The sequence below is a fragment of the Giraffa tippelskirchi genome, chromosome 10 (genome assembly GCF_054371585.1).
Source record: "Giraffa tippelskirchi isolate mGirTip1 chromosome 10, T2T-mGirTip1v1.2.pri, whole genome shotgun sequence".
Classification (NCBI taxonomy): Eukaryota; Metazoa; Chordata; class Mammalia; order Artiodactyla; family Giraffidae; genus Giraffa; species Giraffa tippelskirchi.
Window position 1 is genome coordinate 45495817 of NC_137284.1, and position 24980 is coordinate 45520796.

The 24980-nt window shown below is 36.8% G+C and overlaps 1 protein-coding gene across 3 annotated transcripts in view; it reads right to left on the reverse strand.

The window, feature by feature from the left end:
* SLC36A4 (solute carrier family 36 member 4) overlaps nucleotides 1–24980 on the reverse strand; it is a 44853-nt gene that overhangs the window by 15945 nt on the left and 3928 nt on the right. For 2 of the 3 annotated variants that reach the window (XM_081537919.1, XM_081537918.1), the window contains exons 2-9: nucleotides 22906–23029; nucleotides 21351–21441; nucleotides 20058–20146; nucleotides 18968–19063; nucleotides 16564–16648; nucleotides 11577–11804; nucleotides 8964–9062; nucleotides 4162–4331 (exon numbers count right to left, since the gene is read on the reverse strand). In XM_081537919.1, the coding sequence (XP_081394045.1) occupies nucleotides 4162–4331; nucleotides 8964–9062; nucleotides 11577–11804; nucleotides 16564–16648; nucleotides 18968–19063; nucleotides 20058–20146; nucleotides 21351–21441; nucleotides 22906–23029 (982 nt within the window). The remainder of the gene's footprint in view (nucleotides 1–4161; nucleotides 4332–8963; nucleotides 9063–11576; nucleotides 11805–16563; nucleotides 16649–18967; nucleotides 19064–20057; nucleotides 20147–21350; nucleotides 21442–22905; nucleotides 23030–24980) is intronic. The other variant, XM_081537920.1, reaches the window with a different exon arrangement.

Here is a 24980-nt window from a genome sequence, read left to right on the forward strand (position 1 = left end):
GAAATACTTTTATACCTAGAATACTATTTAATGAACATTTACTAAGTGCTGAGTAATGTGCTATACTATGGAGATGCATCACAAACCCAGAGATGCAGGATTTCTGCCTCAAGGTGCTCATGTTCTAGCTCAGAACTGTGAATTTACTTGATTGCTTAGTCCCTCAGTCATGTCTGACTCTGTGAGGCTCCATGGACTGTAGCCTGCCAGGCTCCAAGAACACTGGAGTTGGTTGCCATTTCCTCCTCCAAAGGATCTTCCCAACCCAAGGATCAAACCCATGTCTCCTGTGTCTTCTGCATTGCAGCAGGTTCGTTAACACCTGAGCCATCGGGGAAGCCCAATTTACTTTATTATCATCTTTAAAATATACCCTTACTTCAAAAGCTAAATGCACTACTTTGAACAATATCACTCATAACTAGTTTTAAAAGGTGATGCCTCACTAAGATTGAAGGTAATAAGTATTAATAACGTGGAGCCACTCTAATCCATACTGGCTTTATTCTGGGGCTGCTCTCTAACTCAATCTTTTCTTGCAGGAATATCCCACATGAACTCTGAGACTTTAAGTCAACATGGCATCAAAAGCCCTTTACAGCTTCTCATGGCTGGTAGCTGGGTTCCATAGGCTCCTGTGACAGTCACTGGCTTTCATATCTGAGGCAGGAATTAGGTGAGCTCCTGCTTACATTTCTTGGGACAAAAAAAAAAAAAAACAAAAGGGGGAGCTTCAGGCTGGACACTCTACAGCTAGCCTCCTGTTTGCATTTCCTGAGACAGGAGATAGGGGGGCTCCAGATTATGTATTTATAACCAGCCTCCTCTTTGCACTTTGAAATAGAAATAACAACAGAAACAGGGAAAATAGCCAGGCTATGTCTTCTGTGGACACCTTAAAATAACAGTCATGGCAGAAACAGAGAGGGGCTAAACCCTGTTTGAGTAAAGAATCAAGAGGTCATATATTTTCCATCCTTGGGGCAAGGGAGACATTAAACATGTGCACAAAGGCTCCTTTGGGTCAGAGGAGGGGGCACCCCCCATAGTATGTGATGCCAAGGCTGCCTTATAGTAAGTACTCTGGGCCGGAATCCACACTGGAAAATGGATTCCAGCCCAGGACTGGCGGGCTACAGTTCATGGTGTTGCACATGCGTATGGCAGAGGGTCCTAGGGTAGGTCAGGTGTGGAAAAAGAAACCAGATAGTTGGCCCAACATAAACAAAGACCCAGAAGAACTGCCCTATATGAATGACTTAACGGCCCCCTCAGTGAGGAGGACACACTGCCCTCTACCTCGGTGCATCCCTGCCTAGCTTCTGTCTCAGCTACACAGACTTTCTCTGCTGGGCTCTTGCACCTGTGATTGTGTTGTGTGTCTAATAATAAACTTTGTATCTCTTTTCACAGTTTTTGCCTCCTTGAGAAATGCACTTCAATGGGGGCAAGAGCTTATAGCCTCTAACCCTTGCTGATCGAATGGCTAGTTTCATCCAGGCTACCCAGGTTCAATTTCTGGGCAGGGAACTAAGATCTTGCTTCATGTCACTGTTGCCTCTCCGAGATCAATACCCAGCCAATAAAGAGTACGTTACACATTCTCTAAACTGCTCAGCCTATTGCCTGAAGCACAAGAAGGGGAGGGAAGAAGGGACGTATACATAGCAATTCAAGAAACGAATCTCTGAGATAACCCCATGATTATCCTAAACTTCTCATTTTGGAAGATTATCATAAAAGACAAGCATCTTCTCTCCAGTATCCCTCAGCCATGGCTAGTATTTTAACTGTCCTAGTTGCAGAGAACTCGCTTCCCAATGCAGGAGATGTAAGAGACAGGGGTTTGATCACTAGGTTGGGAAGATCCCCTGGAGAAGGGTATGACAACCCACTCCAGTATTTTTTCCTGGAGAATTCCACAGAGAAGCCTGGTGGGCTATAGTCTGTGGGGTCACTAAGAGTTGGACACAGCTGAAGCAACTGAACACGCACGCACAGTTGCAGCCCATAAAGAAATAGACTGTAGGCCACAAAAGGCGTTATCAACAGCAGTTCTCTAGATCTTTTTCACAGATTTTTGTTTCCAAGGATACAAGGCTCCCCTCTTCTAAATAAAAAGCAGATGTCTAACTAGGGTTTCCTGAATAGAAACTATGATCTTGTCAACTAAAGAAACAGTCACAACCTGAAAGTGGAGAGCTGTTTTATTTGATAGTCTGTTTTTAATTAAGGCTTATAATGAGTTCCCTTCTAACTGGGGAGCCATAGCAATTAGGGAATAAGGCAAAGGTGGGAAATGGATGCAGAAAAAGGGAAGGATTAAGTAGAGCTACTGCAGGGACAGTACCACCCCATTGAGGTTTAGCTGTGAAAACCAAAAGCATTCCCTCCACCTCCGTGTCCACTGCTACTTCGCTACGTTCCTAGCTCCCTGGGGAGAGGAACATCTCAACTTGACACACAGGCACTCCCACCTCGGTATCTTCTCCCTTAAGACTTTCTTTAAATATGTTCGTGAATAAGGGTAGGGGAGAATTCTGAGATCATTTCCCCACCTACATCTTATAGTTGATACTAAAAGTACTTGTCAAATTTACTTTTAAATTCGTTTTTAGGAGTTAGTCTAATATTAGTCCAAGTGGAGAAATGTATCATTCTGTTTTCTAGACACTGTAGTATCTTTGAAAGAGAAACTAAACTACCATAATTCTTAGCCTATTCTCCATATTAAACTATTACATAAAAGAAAAAAGGAGCACTTTTGAAGGAAACAAAATTATATGATCAACTATAAAATAGGTTAATGAAATAAATGCCAAACAATCATATGTCTTGTTTGTAGTCATGTCTCCAGCTTGAAACAAATGTACAACACTGAAATGGGTTCCAACTTGGAATGCCTTCCTAAATATATCATAGCTAAAGTAAAACTGTAATTAAAAAAAAAAATAAACACACCGCATATGTGAGTCTTGTGCAACCTGTAAACAACTCTAGGTACCTTCTCCCTAATCATAAATGGTTCCCACATGCATTTGTTCTAATAACATTTTGGACTCCAATGAGGACCCAGGATTCAAATGACTACTGAATAGCAATCAAACTCTCATCAGGAAGCCAGTCAAAATATTTAAATTTAAGGTTTCACAGACTTCCATCCAAACAGCTAAAGGAGCAGCATGATATTAGGTCAGCATTTATTCTTTGCATTTATCAAAACGAAGGAGTTACTTTCCATTTCATAAATAAGGGAGCGAGTCTACATCATAATCACTGCCAATATCTTTATTAAATCTCCAAAGATCAATCTCTGGAAGAATATAAAGACTCTATATATTGCTTCATTTAGCAGAATATGGCTCTAATATTAAAGAGAATATAAAGATGCACCACACTATTTACAGTTGACCCTTGATCAATGCAGGGGTTGGGGTCTGACCCTGCATATAACTTCTGATTCCCCCCAAACTTAGCTACTAATAGCCTACTACTAACTAGAAGCCTTACTGACAGTCAATTAACTCATATCTTGTATGTTACAGATATAGCTACATATAGTCTATAGATTCATGACATACCTTTTTTATATTTCTAGGCTATGTAGTTTGTGAGTTCTTTTCAAATTGTCATGAATCTCAAAAATTTTTCTAACATGTTAATTAAAAAAAATCCATATAAGTGTACCCATGCAGTACAAACCCCTGTTGTTCAAGGGTCAACTGTATAATGTGTCCTGTGTTCAGAAAGGACTGAGGCACATACAGTGTTAAAGCTGACCACTAAAGCCATGAGGGCCATAAGTGATGGTTTACATGAGTTTATCAGAAACCCAGAATGTTAAGATTTTTGGCAGCAGGGGTAAGTATTAAATTTTTTATTAAAGTGAGTCCATATTAAAAGAGTTCATGTTTCACCTGTTATTCAAATTTGGAATATTCTATAATTTTTAATCTTTTAAAAATATGCCACAAAAATCTGTAAAGTCAGATGATCTCCTTTGAAGATTATGAAAAAATTTAGATTATACAAATAAAGAAACCACAGTAAAGATTTTAAATGTTTAAACCATAAAACTAAAAATACACCTTTATCATAAAACACTGGTAAATTATATTTATATAATATACAAATTAGGTTAACAAACTCTTGTCTACCTACCATACATCTTGGGGAAGATTTAAAGTTATGCTGCCTTTGATATCATCGTGGAAACACATATATCCTAAAGTAGCTAATGTTACATACAGCGCTGTGACAATCCCCATGCCAATATTCAATGCTTGGGGGAAGCGTTTTGATTCTTTCATTTGATTTTCCAGTGGAAGGACCTAAGAAGAGAATGCAAGTAAATGAAAACAATATAGCACCCGTCTGATAGGTGCCCAAATTAATCTTTCTATAGTTTATATGCAACACATAATCATTGATGTATTTTTCTAAGTATTATATATTTTTTCACACTACAGATTTTTAAATTCCTAAAATAAAAATATTTGAAATCGCCTCTTAATATGCAAAACTGTCAGGTTTTTTAAAAAATAAACTTTCTACTTTCGAATAACTTTAGATTTACAGAAAAGATGCAGAGATAAACAGAAGACTCCCATATACTCCTGACCAATTTCTCTTTTTATTAACATTTTACACAACCAAAGTACATGTGTTACAACTAAAAACCAATATTGGGGCATTACAATTAAACTCCAAACTTATATTTGGATTTCACCAGTTTTCCCACAAATGTCCTTTTTCTGCTCCAGAGTCCTGGCCAGGACAGCACCTTTCATTTTGCCATCATGTGTCCTGAGTCTCCTCTGGTTTGGGGCAGTTTCTTGATCCTTCCTTATTGTTCACTACCTTGACAGTTTTGAGGAGCACTGGTTATGTATTGGGCACACTGCGCCTCTATTAACTGCCTGATGTTTTCCTCATGACTAGATTGGGATTATAGGTTTCAGAAAAGTACACCATGGAAGTGCGATGCCCTTCCTATCACACATGCTATCAACATGATTTATCACTGGTGAAGTTCATTTTGATCACCTGGTTAAGGCAGTGTTTGCCAGTAAAGTTCTGCTTGTAAAGTTCTTTCCTTCCTCCTTCTCATACTCTATTCATTGGAAGTAAATCACTATAGGCAGCCCACACTCCAGTGACTGGGGGGATTAAGTTACAACTCCTTGAGGATAGTATCTACATAAGTTATTTGAAAATCTGCCCTATGTGCTTATTTATTTAATCACAGAAATTAAAAGACTCTTACTCCTTGGAAGGAAAGTTATGACCAACCTAGATAGCATATTAAAAAGCAGAGACATTACTTTGCCAACAAAGGTCTGTCTAGTCAAGGCTATGGTTTTTCCAGTAGTCATGTATGGACGTGAGAGTTGGGCTATAAAGAAAGCTGAGCGCCAAAGCATTGATGCTTTTGAACTGTGGTGTTGGAGAAGATTCTTGAGAGTCCCTTGGACTGCAAGGAGATCCAACCAGTCCATCCTAAAGGAGATCAGTCCTGGGTGTTCGTTGGAAGGACTGACGTTGAAGCTGAAATGCCAATACTTTGGCCACCTCATGTGAAGTGTTGACTCGTTGGAAAACACCCTGATGCTGGGAAGGATTGGGGGCAGGAGGAGAAGGGGACGACAGAGGATGAGATGGTTGGATGGCATTACTGACTCGATGGACATGAGTTTGGGTGGACTCCGGGAGTTGGTGATGGACAGGGAGGCCTGGCGTGCTGCGATTCATGGGGTCGCAAAGAGTCGGACACAACTGAGTGACTGAACTGAACTTGTATTCATAGGGATTCATATATATTTGTTTTATAGTTCACTACTGCTTATTTTGTTACTACTACCATTGGGTTGGTCATAATGAATTCTATCAGGTGAGGTCCTTCGTCCTTTTGATATGCATCTATTCTTTTGTGTTTTGAGCACTTCTGTACTTTCTGGCAGGGCTTCCCAGCTGGCACTAGTGGGTAAAGAACCTGCTTGCCAATGCAGGAGATGTAAGAGATATGGGTTCAATGCCTGGGTCAGGAAGACACCCTGAAGAAGGAAATGGCAACCCACTCCAATATTCTTGCCTGGAAAACTCCATGGACAGGAACCTGGCGGGGGATTGCAGAGTCAGACACAACTGTGCAACTAACACACACACAAACACACACACTCTGTGGCACTACACTATGCTCCAGACACACCTTGAATTTCCTTGCTTCCATCCTGTAACCAGCCATTTCTCCAAAGCACTTTGTTTCCTTTGCCGGAGAATCAGATCTAGACAGGGTCTGGGCACTGAATGTGCTCAGCGCTCCTGGATGCCGCTGCTCTCAGCTCTCTCAGCAAATGCACGCTAACCCAAGCACACACATGCCTACAACTGTTTCTCTCTCTACCCATCTGTATCTGTTGTCTGTCAATTTAATGAGATGAACGTGTGAAAGGTGAAAGTCGCTCAGTCGTGTCCGACTCTTTGCGACCCTGTGGACTCCTCTGTCCATGGAATTCTCCAGGCCAGAATACCGGAGTGGGTAGCTGTTCCCTTCTCCAGGAGATCTTCCCAACCCAGGGATCGAACCCAGGTCTCCCGCATTGCAGATGGATTCCCTACCATCTGAGCCACCAGGGAAGCCCCAATGAGATGAATAAGTATTTACGTTATGGGGGGAAAAAAAGAAACCTTTAGAAAAAAAAGGCTAATTTAAAAGTTAAATTTGTAGGCAAATCTTTGGAGGTATTGGGCATACAAATTTGACCATACAGTAAAAGACACTAAGTAATAATAAGTATTTACTGAGTGCTTACAATGCGCCAGGGATTTTTCTAAAAGCTTTGCATGTAGTAACTTACAGAGTCTTTACAATAACTTCATGAGATAATAACTAATATTATCTCTGCTTTTCAGGTGATTTAGGTAGGTCCATATGAAACCTGTGAGTGATTAACAGAAAACAGAAGAGTACACAAGTTGTATGGTCCAGAGAAAACCCAGACTGAAATGAGAAGCTCAAGTCAAGCATGGTGCCAGTGCAGCTAGGAAAGGAGGAAGGGAAGGAAATGGACATTACAGAGGCTCCATCTGCGCTAAGCAGCATTACCTGTTTCACACATAACCTCATTTATGGAGCTGATTTGGGGAAATACAAAAAGAAGACTCAACACATCTTAATTGCTGATTGGAATGGGGAAACCAGGAACACAGTGAAAAGAAATACTCCAGTGTTTCAAGTTTGAGCAACCAAAAGTAAAACCAAAAGAAACAGAGAAATGAGAAAGTGAAACTGCTTTTATACAAAAAGAAAAAGTATGTGTCAGACTTTGGAGCTGTTGAATCTGAGACGTCAGAGGAACAACAGTTAACTGGAAATGTCCAATAGCTTAACTATGGCTTACTAGTTAAAGCAGAAATGAAAATCTACAATTATGTCTCTAACAGGGATAAATGGAGCTTCTAAGAATTAGTAAGAATTCTGTAAAGGAGAATTCAGAGAGAGCTGAAACCCAACTAAAATCGCATAGAATTGTCTCAGGTGTATTTTGTCTGTGGTTCATACAAACAGATGTTTATCAGTGGTTCTGCTCCCACACCAAACCATCAGACTATGAAACACAAGCTATGGCCTTTTGCTGTTCAGTTGCTAAGTCATGTCTGACTCTTTGCGATACCACGGACTGTAGCATGCCAGGCTTCTCTGTCCTTCACTATCTCCCTGAGTTTGCTCAAACTCACATCCATTGAGTCAGTGATGCCATCCAACCATCTCATCCTCTGTTGTCCCCTTCTCCTCTTGCCCTCAATCTTTCCCAGCATCAGGGTCTAGGTCCCAGTGGTCCAGGGAGAAGGGAATGGCAAACCACTTCAGTATTCTTGCCCTGAGAACCCCATGAACAGTATGAAAAGACAAAAAGACATGGTCTTTTGATCAAGATCAAATGTAGTATGGGGGCTTCTCAGGTGGCACAGTGTCAAAAAGAATCCACCTGCCAACACAGCAAACACAAGAGATGCAGGTTTGATTTCTGGGTTGAGAAGATCCAACCCAATCCAGTATTCTTGCCCAAAAAATTCCAAGAACAGAGGAGCCTGGCAGGTTACAGTCCATGGGGTCACAAAGAGTTGGACATGACCGACTGACTGAGCACACAAACAGCAATATTCTATTTTGCCCAAATCTATACATTCTAGGCTTTCAATGAATGGGAAGCTTCTTTTTTAATTTTTTGGGCACACCACATGGCATTTGGCATCTTATCTCCCCAACAAGGGACCGAATCCACACCCCCTAAACTGGAAGTTGGGAGTCTTAACCACTAGGCCACAAGGATGTCCCTGAACTGGAAGCATCTTGAATGGAAATATTTAGGATCTCAGAATCTTCACAATGTTTGTAATCTCTTGGTATTAGCTTCATGATAACATCATTTCACAAAACAAACATGATATGCATAAATCTAAAAAGAATTTGTGTTTAACTCTTCTTATGTAATAGTAAACTTTATAACAATTTCAATTCATTGCTAATCATCTAGTCTATAAGATACGATGTTTGGGATCTGTCTAAATATAATCCAGATTTGACAGAGTAGAGAGAATATAGATCAGACAAAATTAACCATGAGTTAATGGTTTTTGAAGCTGGGTGACGCTTACAGAGGAGTTCATCACACTATATAAGTTTGAAAATTTTCACAACAAAATATTAAAACTCATCTATTCTAATGCTCTCATTTTACATACTAAGAAAATGATCCAAGATAAAACTTGGATGAAACTCCTGGTTAGTAGAGGAACTAAACTGTAATTCAAAATTATCATACCAAAATGCAAATCATTTTCTAGGAATAAAAAAATAGAAACAAAAAAAAACAGGAAAGAAAACCATGTATTTTTAAATGTAAGTAAGTCTCTGTGTTGACTTAAGATTTTAAAAATAATAATAAAGACTAAATCCTTACCACTCCTATGCCTTCAAAAGCAAATACAGCAGTACCAAAAAAGAGGGGGTATTTTTTCCAACCAGCCACTATTGGAAGGTTGTGAGGATCTGGCATATTCTGGAGAAAGAAAGAAAAAATAAGTTACTTACTTATTTGAAACAATTTAAAGCAGAAAAGTGAAATCATACACTTATGAGCTTCACGCTAGCAAATGTGGATTATAAATGTGAATAATTCTTTCAATAAAAAATTAAAGCATCCTATGTTAAATGAGGCCAAGCTGTTAGGATTTTACTGCCAGAAGCAATTGTCTCCCTCGAGCCCACACATTCCAGATGAGCTAAATGCTCCTGATTACCTGTTTCCACCTGTAAGTCTCAGGCTGTTCTCACTGGGCATGGCTCCTGCCACAACAGGAAATATGCAAGCATATTCAACATCTGAGCTGAGAGCCATATAATCAGTTATCAACCACCGCTGACAGTGTCCCATGAAATTCATTCCCACTCTACTTTCATTGGTCTTTTGGTTTCTAAGATTGCCCAACTCTGCCTTTCTACCTCATAACCCTGTGTGGCTCCCTAGCTCCTGGTTTCAGAGTTTTACTCTTTGACCTGATGGTTGCCACTACCCTTATTATTTGTGCATAAGCCTTGACTCTGGCTTCGATGACTTGGTCCTGACTCATACAGCCTTGTTCCAACCCTCACTATCTGGAAACTTACAATCTGCACATCTTGTTCAAGATGTCTGGGTCCAAAGTGGCTACTTCTTCCAGCTACCCCAAGTCTCCTCACCATGCTGTGTTCTCTGCCTTACCAGACTGGAAGTGGAATTTGAGGCTGGTGAAAGGGATGAACAAAGACACTGAAGTGTGTCAGCACAGGGATAATTGGGGAAGTCAGAGAGGTCTAGAAAACCTTTATTTTCTTGGGCTCCAAAATCACTGCAGATGGTGACTGCAGTCATGAAATTAAAAGATGCTTGCTCCTTGGAAGGAAAGTTATGACCAACCTAGATAGCATATTACAAAGCAGAGACATTACTTTGCTGACAAAGTTCCGCCACCTAGTTAAAGCTATGGTTTTTCCAGTAGTCATGTGCAGATGTGAGAGTTGGACCACAAAGAAAGCTGAGCACTGAAGAATCGATGCTTTTGAACTGTGGTGTTGGAGAAGACTCATGAGAGTCCCTTGGACTGCAAGGAGATCCAACCAGTCCACCCTAAAGGAGATCAGTCCTGAATATTCATTGGAAGGACTGATGCTGAAGCTGAAACTCCAATACTTTGGCCACCTGATGTGAAGAACTGACTCATTGGAAAAGACCCTGAAGCAGGGAATATTGAAGGCAGGAGGAGAAGGGGACAACGGAGGATGAGATGGCTGGATGGCATCACCGACTAGATGGACATGAGTTTGAGCAAGCTCCGGGAAGTGGTGACGGACAGGGAAGCCTGGCATGCTGCAGTCCATGGGGTCGCAAAGAGTCGGACACGACTGAGCTACTGAACTGAGAAAACCTGAAGCATAGGTAGCATTGTGTGACACGATGGTGATACATGACTAAAAACATGTTAGGATCAAAATGGAAAATTAAAATGTTTGGATTGCTGGATAAATACTAAACTCCTTCAAGGCTCACAAGTTTCCCTCTACCTAAGGAACGTACTTTTCTGCTCCACTAACTCCTAGATGTCCAACTAAGGGGTCAGGAACTCTAGAAAACCTTATGCAGTCTTCCTGCTTCTCCTCTTCCACTCACATGTGCTATAACAGAGAGTCCACAGGCTCTGGAATTCAGACAAGGCAAAAAGGAAACAGGGACTCATCATAAGAGAATTTGTCATGGACTGCTAATGGAGATTTTAGGACAACTGCTTTGGCAGCAATGTCTCAAAAGTCTAATTTCATCAGAAAAGAATAAAACAAGGATTCTCTACCTTTTTTGAGTCATTGACCCCAGTGAGAGATGAAAGCTATACAGCTGCTCAGTGGAAAATGCAAATATACATACAGAAATACTAAATCTTATAAATAATTTTAAGGTATTTGCAGATCCCCTGGATCCCCTCAACAGATTATTTTAAGGAAACTGAGTTAAGTATCTCCAGACTACTGATGATGAACTCAGTTGCGGTTACTGCATAAAGAGATCACAGCCCAGGGTAGTGGTGGTGAGCTGAAATGGTGGCGGCAAATAAAGCTTCAGGCGTGAAAGAAAATTATAGCATCACATCCAGACTCCCATCTCTTGTGACTGGTTTAAGTCTTAAAGGAATAAACAAGACACTAATGAGTTCTTTGTTCCATGTTAGGCAGTGTACTAAGGCAAGGTCTCACAACTCTAGTAGGGCAGGCATTCCTACCTTCTGAGGCAATACCATATGGCTCAGAAGCATACTGACCAAGATTCACAACCAGATCTGACTACAAAGCTTATGCTTTCATCCCCCATGCCATATACTTCTTCAGCTGAGCAGTATCCCCCAAAAGGAAACCTGACTATCTCCTAGGTGACACATATGAAGTAGGCTCTTTACCTATCATCACTTTTACCTCTAAAGTAAAAAAAACAAAAAGTTTACTTGTTAAAAAACATACGACACAGTTAAAAACATGTTATACTTACCCTAACAACGTACTGATAAATTATCACAAGACTGACAGCCATGGATATGTTGGCAAGGAATGAAAGCACAAACAGATTCTTGAGCTCACGAATGAAGACCAAAAGAATTAAAAATGGAAGAAAGCAAAGCATATATATCCTTAGGTCAATACTTCTTCTCTCACATGGACTTGATGAATTGGTACTATTCAAAACAAACACTTTACTCTCCAGGAACCCTTCATGAACCTATACAGGATTACCAGAATAAGGAAGAAGAGAGACAAAAACTTCCATTAACTTATAAGCATGAAGGAGAAATATAAAGAAAACTATGATCTATATAAACTGTGATAAATTACTTTGCAATAAATAAAAATACATAGTTTCAAGACACTCTAGCAACCTAGAAATATATATACATATATACAAAATTTAAGGATAATTAAAATAGAATAGTCTTCTTTGTAAAATAACTTTATCATACTGTGAAAACAAAGTTCACTAGAAACTTATGAGGACAGACTTGCTAATCCATTTTGCAGCTTTGTGACTGTGATGCTCGTGATGTCTGCAAAAGCTCAATCTGCTTCTGAGATAATCAAAAGTAGAAGTATGCTTGTCTAGAATGGCCACTGAGTGGTCTATTAACACAGTTTTTTCAAAGCAAAAAACAATCTCCAAGTGCCTTTTAGAAACGTACAGTAGTCAAAATGAAACTCAGAAATGACAACCCAACTTTAAAGGTCTTCTATAAAGCAACTGTTGATGAATTAGCATCACTGTCAATAAATATTTATAAAAAATCAGCTATCTTCTGCGTGCTAGACAATAAATTTTTGTCAGAGCAAAAAGTTTCTATAAGATAAACCAACTTTACCTCAAAATTTATTCAGCTACTTCTATAAACCAATATTTAGCTTCCAAAAGAGATTCCATAATTTATAGGCTCCATATATTAAAAGTTGTCCCTGATTCAATTAATCAAATAGTCTAACTTACAAAAATAGAAATGAAATTATAGAGGACTTTAAAAATAATCTTAAAAATTCACAGCAGAGGCAGCTCATACTAAAATAAAAATATCAGTGAAAATCTATTTGCCCCAAACACTGTACATTCCTTTTAATATAATGACATTATCACATCTCTGGATATATAAATTAAGAACCAAAACTTATAGTAATAACAGCAAGCATTTTCTGAGTACTTCCTATGTGTCAGGTACTGAACTTTACTCTCCAGGAACCCTTCATGAACCTATACAGGATTACCAGAAGAATAAAGAAGAGCGGAAGGAAAAAACTTCCATCAACTTATACTCACGAAGGAGAAATATAAAGAAAACTATGATTTATATACACTGTGTCAAGTACTGAACTTTATATATAACATCTCATTTAATCCTCAAAACAACTCTCTGAGGTGGGTGGTAATATTAATTTTCATTTTATACTTGAGGAAACTGAGGTTTAAGGAAAGTAAAAAAGAAAAATCTATATAATATCAAGCCAGTAAGTGGTGGTTCTAGGATTCAAACCCAAGTCTGAGACTCAAGAATCTAGCGTGTGACAGGTACACATTCACCTGATCGAAATGCTACGAGCCTTAAAGAGGGGCCTGCCCAAGGAGGCCCTGGTCCCCTCCTGACATCTCTCTCCCTCCTGAAATACAGGAGGAGGGGGCCAAAAGTCAGAATTACAGAACAAAATCCTGACATGATTAATAATTCAGGGGGATAATTTTACCCTTACCCACAATAAGTAATGTTTAGTGTCACTACAAATGTACATATCATCTTAAATTGCAGGGAATATACCTACTAGTTTTAAGTTATGTTGGCAACTTATAACTCATACTGGACTAACAGACTCCCAGGTTATGCCACATGCCATTTAAGAAAAGCACAGCTCTCATTTATCTTATAATTGGCCATTAAAACTTTCTGTTATCTTCTATAACTTGAGATAGAAGCAAAATTGATCGTTTACATCACTTGGCTTCTAAGAAAATATCGTATTTGTTGACCTGATTTTCTCTGTCATCAAATTATTTACAGCCAAATACTTCTGAAGTACAGGTATTCAAAGAAGTACCTCCCATAATCAAGATGAGGTAACGGTAGAGTTAAGCTCTATCAAGGATTCCTGGCAAGAGAAAAGTAGTCACATAACCAATTCTAAAAAGGGCTGTTTGAGTTGTTAGGTGCTTAAGAATTTCAAATCAATTCTATCACAAACCTCTCATAATAATTTAGTATTCTTTGGCAGAAAGACGGTTATAAGAAATTCTCAAGATTGAAAAATAAAGTAAAATAAAAATATCGATACATACCCAGAGCAAGATTCAGGTAAACATTTGAGTCCTTCGGTGCCCTCTAGAGACAGAGATTGGCTATCTAATAGGACTTCCTACGCTCTCACATGTTTACCAAAATGCAAAACACTGAAATAAATATTATAAGATAAAATTACTAAATTCAGTTGCTTCCATGTAGAGCTCAAATTTACTAAATTCTACAATTTATTAACTTTTCAATTCAGTGATTTAATGGTTAAAATTCCAAAGGCAGATAATGTTCTTCAGCAAAGCTAAAATGCAGAATTAAAGCTATAATATGCTACATTTGCATACTGCATATAAAATGCATAATGCATTGTATAAAGGCTTTCACAAACCTTTCATTAGCTGATGCTCACAATAAGGTTATGAGGAACATGGGGAGATTTTGCTATCATTCCCATTTTACAAATAAGGAAATCAAGGCTTGACCAGGAATAAGTGGGTCTTACCCAAGTGTAAGTTAAAACTGAGAGCATGCATCTGAATTCAGATCTTCTGACTCTGAAGTTCATGGTCTTTGGTATCACAACATTTTTTTTCCTCTGAATGTAATAGCCTTTTCTTCATACCCACATACACTATTTTGTTTGACATTTTCTTCAGCATTTTAACTTAAGATCAGCAAGAAGCTAATATAACCATGATGGACCAGCATCACTGGAAGCACCACAGTACTTTACCCCTGGCCAACTGTCCACAGTGGCTTAACAGGACCAAGAACAGCCACGCAGCAGCTACACAGCAAGAGATGCACAACTCTGTATGGGAACTAAACTCTTAATTCTTTGGTTCAATGTGATACTGAACCTTCAGTTTTAGGCAGATCAAGGTGGTAATAATCTTACAGGTTTTAACTGTAAAAGTAGTAGCAATTAGTACAGTTTAATCAACCTGTGTGTCTTTTATTGGAGACTGCTCTCAAATGTCAGGGCACTTCTGCAGAAAGGGGCAATCTCTGATGATGCTGTTTCAGTGATCATCTGTCTGCTCTGCTAAGGTGAGGTGCTTAGCATTGCTTTTAACTTTTCTCACATCTACCTCAATATTGCTCTTTGGGCTGCAAACAGCATCTTTCTATCAACTGCAAGCTTCTCCTTACCTTCCAGAGAGTCACTTTTTCTACCCGGTCTTATGTGCAAATGAGTTAAATTCTTCCATTCAACTTTGGGGGCAACTGATAACATTTCATAGGAGAAAGTCACCAATCCTGAGCTTACAGATATTTATTTTATGTACTTACATAGTCTGTGTCATACACATACTCACAACTAAAGTCAGACAATGTCCTGCCCTAGGAAGAACAGTAGTGTGGCAGCTGTGTGAGGCATTTAGGTTTCTGCCTAATTCACATGACCTGAGGCACACTGCTCATGCTCTGTGAGACTCTGTATCCTCATTCATAAAATAAGCATAATACTTATATTACAGTGCAGTTGCAAAAATTAAAGGATATGTATCACAGTTTATAAACATAGGATTATAAAGCATTATGAGCATTATCTACAACTTGAACTCAAGCTTGTTGGTAGCTCTCTTAGAGGATGATAGAAAAGATACAATACTACCATGTTGCACAATCCTAGAAAGGCACCATTTCCATTATATTATATGTAAATGACTGCTAAAATGGTATATCCTATCTTGACATTAAATAGCCTCTTAACTGAGTCAGTAATCCTAAAACTATATGACTTGAAGAATTAAATACTTGTAAAATCAAAAGCACATCATCTATGATGAATAATGCTGATAAAAGCATCAACTCTCTTATTCATAAAAGAATGACTCAGTGACCCTTTCCACCATTAAAAATCTAAGAAGAGGGCTTTATCAAACTATGGCCCCCAGACCAAAACTTCCCATCTATTTTTGCAAATAGAATTTTATAGGAATACAGCCACATATAATGTATTATTGTCTACAGCTGAGTTGAGACAGAGATCATATGGCCTGCAAAACTGAAAATACTTACTATCTAGCCCTTTACAAAAAATGGCTGCCAAATCTTGGTCTAAATATAAAATGAAGTTATCTTATACTTAGAAAAGTGAGTCAAATATATACTTGAAAGTGAAAGTCGCTCAGTCATGTCTGACTCTTTGTGACCTCATGGACTATACAGTCCATGGAATTCTCCAGGCCAGAATACTGGAGTGGGTAGCCTTTCCCTTCTCCAGGGGATCTTCTCAACCCAGGATCGAACCCAGATCTTCTGCATTGCAGACAGATTCTTTACCAGCTGAGCCACAAGGGAAGCCCAAATATATACTAGATATATACATATAGATTCTTTAGAACACATATTCACATGATTTTATATTAAAATACCTACAAGAGAAGTACTCTAGATTACTATGAGTAATGCCTACTATTGCACCATGCACATGTGGATAATTAATAAAAGTTATTGATTAAAATAACTAAATAAAAACAGAGGGTAAAGTAAGAATAATACAGGCCAACTATCAGTTAAAGCACATAAAGAAATGTACTTTGGCATTGTGCTAAAAGGAGAGCTTTTTATTTCAGTGCTTTGCATGTTTGCTCAAACTGACAGTCCCTACCAAGACTACAAACCATCTATGTTTGATGCCATATCTAAATATGATGCCATAACTGTGGCATCAGAAGAAAATGATTTTAAAAACTGGAGAAAAACACTTACTTGTTTCACATTTTCAGCTAAGAAGACAATATACACACTACAGAATCCCAGCTGTGTTATCACCAGAAAAAAGTCAACCACATTCCTGAAAAGGGACACCCACAAATAAGTATCAGTAAGAGCTGAAGAAATGTCAATATATTTTTTCCCTTTTAACTATTTTAAAACATTTCATAATGTTGTTCAATCGCTAAGTCACATCCAATGCTTTGCAACACCATGGACTGCAGCATGCTAGGCTCCCCTGACCTTCACTATCTTCCTGAGTTTGCTCAAATTCATGTCCATTGAGTTGGTGATGCTATCTAACCATCTCATCCTCTGCCGCCCCCTTCTCCTTTTGCCTTCAATCTTTCCCAGTATCAGGGTTTTTTCCAAAGAATCGGCTCTTCACATCAGGTGGTCAAAGTATTAGAGCTTCAGCATCAACCCTTCCAATGAACATTCAGGACTGATTTCCTTTAGGATTGACTGGTTTGATATCCCTGCAGTCCAAGGGACTCTCAAAGAGTCTTCTCCAATACCACAATTCAAAAGCATCAATTCTTTGGTCCAACTCTCACATCCAGACACAACTACTAGAAAAACCATAGCTTTGACTATATGGACCTTGTCAGCAAAGTGATGTCTCAGCTTTTCAATATGCTGTCTAGGTTTGTCATAGCTTTTCTTCCAAGGAGCAAGTATCTTTTAATTTCATGGCTGCAGCCACTATCTGCAGTGATTCTGGAGCCCAGGAAAATAAAATCGGTCGCTGCTTCCACTTCTTTCTACTTGCTTAAAATATTTATTTTCTAGAAAGAGCACATATTTATGATCTGCATATCACTAGACATATTATTGAGCAAAAAAAGTTATAATACTTAAAAGTTCCCAATTTTCGCATTATTTACTTCTGAAATTCAACAGATTCATAAGAGTATCTATCTATAAAGTGACTTCATGAAAACATTTCAGCAATTAGATTAAGCCCATCTCTCCTGTTTCTCAAGATCTTTTTCAGATCAACCTAGTGTATTTGCCACCAAATAGGATGAGCATATTCCCTATCATCCAAATTACTAATAAGAATATGAAATGGGAGAGGACTGGGGACATGGCCCTTATCATTCTACCAGAGACCTCTCCAGGCACTTAGCTCTGTGCACAGTTTTTTAGGTACTTTAAACAATTCCAGCCACATAACACAGAGGGTATGGAAGTGAGGAAGGGAAATCACTGGCCAAATTAGCGTTATTTGGGTATGATTATAATCAAGTTAAAAGTCTGCCTACATATTATTAGTATATAGTCCACACCTCTGCCTGTTGTTCTGGGAACAATGAGCTTGCACTTACTAATTCATTATAGTCTCTTATTTGATCATTAATGTCAAGCTATCAAGCAGTCTAATCTAAAAGTCAACAAAGCCTCCTCCTCCCGTCTGAAGTTGGAAGGGCCCTTGCCTATTTTCACTCTTGCCATAATTCTCTCTTTCTTCGTGGTTCTTCAGGGATCTCATGTGTAAATAATGTTGGTACCTTGAAACGAATTCAAATTTCTTCTCTCTGATGAATTACATTTACGTATTTCTTTAAGATCTCTTCATTCATCTTTAATTTTAGTACCCTTTACCAACAATCATCCCAGTCGCTTCTGTCTGAAAGCCATTCTTTTAGACAGGAAAAGCAGACAAAGCTGCCTTTAGACTGGCAGGAGTAGCAGGAAGGCAGGGTCCTTGGCTCTGTCTCCTTCCTTCTCCCGCACAGTCTATCAGGCCGGAAACTCTGAGCAGCTCACAGACACATGTAACTTTCTGAAAATCAAACCACAAACCACTCTACTAATACCATCCTTTTCCTTCTTTTAACTTCCACACACATTATCTGTGCCCTGGTTAGCATGCTGTAAACTGCCTATGCTTATTTTCCAGTCCTGTATTCACCTGATTTTGATTAGCCATGTCTGCCAACATAAAGTTACAATTAAACTATACAATAATAAAAAGAACATTATATTAAAATACATACTTCAGATGTCTTGTAAGTATGGGTTAAACACTACAATTTTATTTGAAATAGAGATTGCAACATTTTTCTTGCTTTTTTTCCTTTACTTAAAAATTATTGAACATGATTATGTCGTAGGTTAGCTAGATGCTTTATAAATATCATTTTATTTCAACTATCATTATAATTCTGTGAAATATTATTGTAAACTCACTTGATAGTGAAAAAACTCAAATAAAAATTCTTTGACCCAGATCATAAATTTGTAAAATGATAGAGCTGAAATTTGAACCCAAGTCCATTTAACTCTAAAACTTATGTCTCCCCTCAACTTTATTATACTTCTATTAATGTACTTTATCAGATTAAAATACTTATATTGATAACTAGATATTAATAACATAGCAAGTCCTTACCGTCCCCATGCTGTTTGCTTCTGCAGACAACTCCAAGGACTTACTTCCATAGCAAAACTCACAGTGTCACTATACCCTAATGTTGACTTTTTAAACCTGAAATTTAATGACATACATGCATATGAAAAAGAAAAATTTTAAATTGTTCCATAAATCTATTTCTTGAAAAGAACATCAATAAATGGACTATATACTGACAAAGGAGTTTTTGAAATTTGGAGATTTGCATATTTCTAAAATCATCTTGTGAAATTTAAAGTTTTTATATATCTTTTTACCAATATATTAGTTTTCAACCCACTGTTAAAGTTTTTATATTTGTTGAATTCATATAATATTTGTGTTGCACTGATTTAAATATTTCAATTATCTAAAAACATCAACTACACTGTTCATGCCTAAATTATTCCATTCTTATAACAGCATTATTTTAAAAAAACCATAGAGGGCTTTATAATATATTGTCACATAAATTACCCTATTTAATCATCATAATAGCCACATTCTCTATTTTTTTCAAGTATACAGTGTTATTTAAAGATCATAAATGACCTGCCTAAAGTTTTAAGAACATTTAGCAACAACAAAAGTGAGTTAAAGTTAGAATATTAGTTTGCCAGAATAGACAATGTTTGTTTAAACGTTGGTTCACTATCCAATAGAAACATTTTGATACAAAAATAAAACAGAATATTATTTTACTATCTACCAACCCACATATCAGCAAAGAGCATAAAAGACCTTATACCCAAAATCAAATCAGTAACAAAATGACCATTATTTTTTAACTAAAAGTAGCCCTGCTGCCTCCTTTTGCCCCACTTATCTTCCCTGATTTTTTTCATTTACACTATATTAAAAAAAATTCGATTTCACTACTTTTAAAAGAAGTATATTTATGTTGACCAGATTTCAATCATATGAAATGCTACCTTTTTCCATAATCAGTCTCTTAGAATTGTTTATGTAACAGATTATAGGCAATACAATGTCTAGTTCCAAAGCACAGTAGAAATATAAGACTATCTTATCCTTTAAAAACTATATAGCTTTAAAATAAATTAAACAGACTTAACAAATCCACATTTACCTCTGACATAGAAAGTGACTGCAACGTACCAAAATGTGCATACAGTGAACAGAAATAATTCCTATAAACACAAGGCTGATTGGTCCAAGCTGTGGGGAAAACATAAGTTTTAAATATTTAAGTTTAATAAAAATTAAATTACCTTATAAACAACGAAACAACAGACTATTGTCACTGACAAATTTTCAGTAACAAACAAATATTTGTTAGACAAAACGATTAAAGAATCATTTGCCTAATAGAAATTAATGAACTTGATACAGAAAGAATTTAGTAATATTTAAGACAACCACATATAATACCTCTTATCAACCTGACTATCCAAACCTATGAATGTAGAGTATAGACATGCAACACAATATAATAGAATACAGCATGATATTTAACATCAGATGGCAAGTCTGCAACAACTGGTATCCCACCACTAAAAGTATACGCAACCATAAAACATTATCTAAGTTACTAAAAAGCACTGTATCATCTGGGATTGTAGGCAATCTACTTCTTCTGAATATTGCTTGTTGAGAATCACACCTGAGAAACTGTGCCTAGAAAATAATTATTTGAAAAAGTGGTACATAAAAATTTCAAGTATTCATTTACTAAAATTAAAGTGATGCAGACAAAATATTGCCAAAGTTATTTTTATAATCAGAAAATTTTCAGTTTCTCTAAATTAGGATGGACAAAGTCCAATATGATAGTTAAAACTCTTCTTAAGAAAATTCATCAGTTAAAAAATGTTAAATACAATTTCATTAGTTCATAACTGAATTCTCCCCTCTCAGGATTCTCTATAATTACAATAATTGGTTTCAACAAACTCTTTGAGTATTTGTTTTCAAGATATTGTTATTCTTTTTCTTAACTATTATTCTTAAAATCTGAAAACTATGTATTTTATTTGGAATCTAAAAAACTATAAAATTACACCAATACTAATACTCTATAAATATATCTGTTGCTATGAATGTATCACTTAAATTCCTGAAAATCCAAAAGACTAATAAGATCTAATAAGATCCAATATCTGGAAAAATCAGATATTGATTCAGGATCTGTCAAATATTGTAAACAAGTAATTAGGTAGAAATGAAAAGAGTAATTAATTCTCATTTTTAGTTAGACATTATCATAGTTCATATAATTTTAACAACAATAGCTAAATGATTATCTAGTTGTCACCTGACCAGGTTATATTTGACTAGGTTAGATGTTAACTTGCTCTAATTTTTGCTGTAAATTAAGACTGGTAACTGTATTTTAACTAGAGATTACAAAGATGAGTCTTACCACTATGCCTGCATTTTTTATTGCCAGTGGAAGTCCTAAAAGACCAGTTCCAATATTTCCTTTAAGAAGATGAATAAGAGTTTGTACAAATCTGGAAAGTAGAAGTTGTAAAAAGTAAACATTTTAGAACAAAAGCTATTAAAATTACATGACCATGGTTTTAGCATCAGAAGGGAACTAAAAATTAATCTAGGCAAGGACTCAAACTAACATTTCCATTCAACCAGAAGCTGAAGGAGCCAGAAGTTACGTATGGTTCAAGTCCTACCTTTGCACTTTAAAAGCAGAATACAGTGGGTTATTATGGAGATTAAATGAGTTAAATGAAAGTATTTTTGTACATATTAAAGTAATAAAGGAAAGGAAATTTTCTCATAAGATTCTTTGCTGCTATGTTGAATATTATATACAGCTAAGCTGGTTAGACAGCAATTTATTGCACTATGCAATCATAACATTAAACATAGTTTATCTATGATTATCAACCTCAGAGGAAGTTAATTAAAAGAAAAAAATACAATTTCTAAAACTGTGTATATCATCAAGTAAGATAAATACTAATCAGCTTTTACAATCATCAACTCCCAAGGGATTTCACCTAAGAAAGCATTCCAAGAGGCATTTGGAGAGTCTCTTGGCAAAGAAAACACAAATCAATCTAGGAAGAAGGGCACAAATTTTTAATTTTGAAAAAAAACGCTTATCTAAAATTTTTATTAGTTTATACTATTCTTCTTTGGTCAATAAAAATGTTAATTTGCTTAACTGTCAAATTATCATTAGAATAATAACTTACTCAAATCTATTAATGATGACAAAATAACAAAAAAGATTTTAAAAATATTCCACTGTCTTCCTGAGACCATGACTTTGTTTCACACCATTCACTCGACATAAAGAACTGTTTACTGCCTACTTCCCAGAGTCTAACTCCTAAACATTGCTGAAGCCCCTTCTCTGAAAATTCTATTCTCAATCCAGTCCCTCTTCTTTCAAGATTCACAGCATTTGATACTTATTATCATGTAGTAAGAGGGCTTCCCTGATAGCTCAGTTGGCAAAGAATCCACCTGCAATGCAGGAGACCCCAGTTCAATTCCTGGGCTGGGAAGATCCCCTGGAGAAGGGATAGGCTACCCACTCCAGTATTCTTGGGCTTCCCTTGTGGCTCAGCTGGTAAAGAATCCACTTGCAATGAGGGAGACCTGGGTTCGGTTCGATCCCTGGGTTGGGAAGATCCCCTGGAGAAGGGAAAGGCTACCACTCTAGTATTCTGGCCTGGAGAATTCCACAGACTGTATAGTCCATGGGGTTGTGAAGAGCCAGACACAACTAAGTGACTTTCACTTTCATCATGTAGTGATTCCTATACACTGCTCTGTAATTTAGATGTTTTTCTTCTTTCCCAAATAGACTATAAATGTCTTGAGGGTGGGAACTATGTATTACTCATCTTTGTGACTTTTGCAGTACCCACTGCCTGGTCTATAGAAGATGATTACAAAATATACAGTGAATGAAAAGAGAAAAAGACATTTAAACCCTAATTACTCACGAAATACCCTCTTGATCATCAAGCTGGTGATGCTTCTGAACAGGCAGAAGCTCCTGCTCCTGTTCTTCATCCGATGTCCCATCAAAATTCTGCTCGTTTATTAAGGGCCTCATTACATCCATATCTTAAAAAAGAAAAAAAAGTGCTTCACCATCATTTTAAAAATTGAGTTAAAGCTAGTGTAAATGAAGTTTTTAATAGAAGGACATGCAATGTTACTCATCTTTACTATTTCTACCCTAAGTTAATACACATTAATACTTTTGAGTTTTACCATATTTAGAAAGAAACTAGACTTAACTGCTGGATATTTTGTTTGGACTAAGCAACGCAAAGTGAAAAGCATAAGTATTCATTGCAAAACATTTTCTATTTTGTCTCCATGAGGTTTATAGTAAATGATGACAGAATTATGGTATGGAAAATGTGAAGAAATAATCCAATGAACTTTTATCTCTTGTTAGCGTTAAATCATAGTGAGTACATAAATCATGGTGAGTATAATCATACTTTTATCTTTTAATGAAAAATCTTTTTAATATTGTACAATATTACATAAGTTACAGGTATACATATAATGGTTCATAATTTTTAGAAGTTATACTCCATTTATAGTTACTATAAAATATTGGCTATATTTCCCATGTTGCATTTATACATGTAGCTTTTATATCTAATAATTTGTACCACTTAATCCTCTGACCCTATATTGCCCCTCCCTGCTTCCCTTTCCCCACTGGTATCTACTATTTTGTCCTCTATGAGTCGGCCTTTTTGTTATATTCACTAGTTTGGTATATTTTTTAGATTCCACATATAAGTGATATCATACAGTATTTGTCTGACTTATTTCACTTAGCATAATGTCCTCCAAGTCCATACATGTTGTTGCAAATGGCAGAATTTCATTCTTTTTTATGGCTGAGTAGTACTCCATTATAAATATATACCACGCTTTACACTTTCCTTTTGTGAAGGAGATTTTCACTGTGCTTCTTCCAAGCCTCTTGCTCCCTCTCCTCTTTTCCACAGAGATCCCTCCACTCTCCATGTTTGCAGCAGCAAGAGGATCCCTGTTGGAAATTTTCTGTTTATTTTTCTATCTACAGATTATTTGAAGTTTGTGGTATCCTTGGTCTCCTATACTAAAAGAATAATTTCATAAATGTGTTTTCTTGTGATCTTGTTGAATTAACAGGTTTCAGGCGAGGATATGTGGAGAGATTAAGATTTAGGCAGCTGCCATTCTCCTAGTGCTAACTGGAACTCAGTACAACAGGTCTTTATAAAAGTAAAGCTATGCTTTAAGATACTGGAAGTTTCTTTAGCTTTGTTTTTATGCTCTTTTCAATCTCAATTTCCTAAACTAAAATCAACCTGAAATTTCCAGTTATCATCAGAATAAAGAACAATCACATTCATTCAGCAATATGAACTGAAATCTTTAAAATATTTATCCTTTTCACTGAGTAATCCCACATCTGCAAATGTAGTATATGAAGAAAAGGATTTCTGCACAAAGATGTTAATCAAAACAAAATTTTGCTCAAAATCTGGCAACAACCTAAATGTGTAACAATCAGGAAATCGATCAATTTCACTAGAGTACATCCCCTTTGTAAACTATGACACTGACACTAAATTACGGCTTTCAAAGTCTGAACAAAACAGAGATAATATATCAACTGCTGAGGAAGAAAAAGCTAGATAATCACAGCATAAGTGCAATGATGGTTTAAAAGTTAAATAAAAATTAAAGAAAGGAAATATATCAAAATGTGAATAAGTTAACAAAGGTATATACAGACAATGAAAGCTTGAGTACCTTTTTCTGTCTTTCTCTGGAAAGTGTAAAAAATAAGAAGAAAGTAATAAACTTGCATTACTTTTATAATAGCAAAAGAAGCCACTTATATTTTGACAATGGATAAACTAAAGTAGAAGGTTTCCTTTTTAAAAACTAACATAATGTTGCCACCTAAATCTATATACTACCATATATCAGATAGGAACAGTAACTATTTTATTCATTTCTGAGGCAGAGAACATATGTACAGCACGAAACCTTCCAGAGG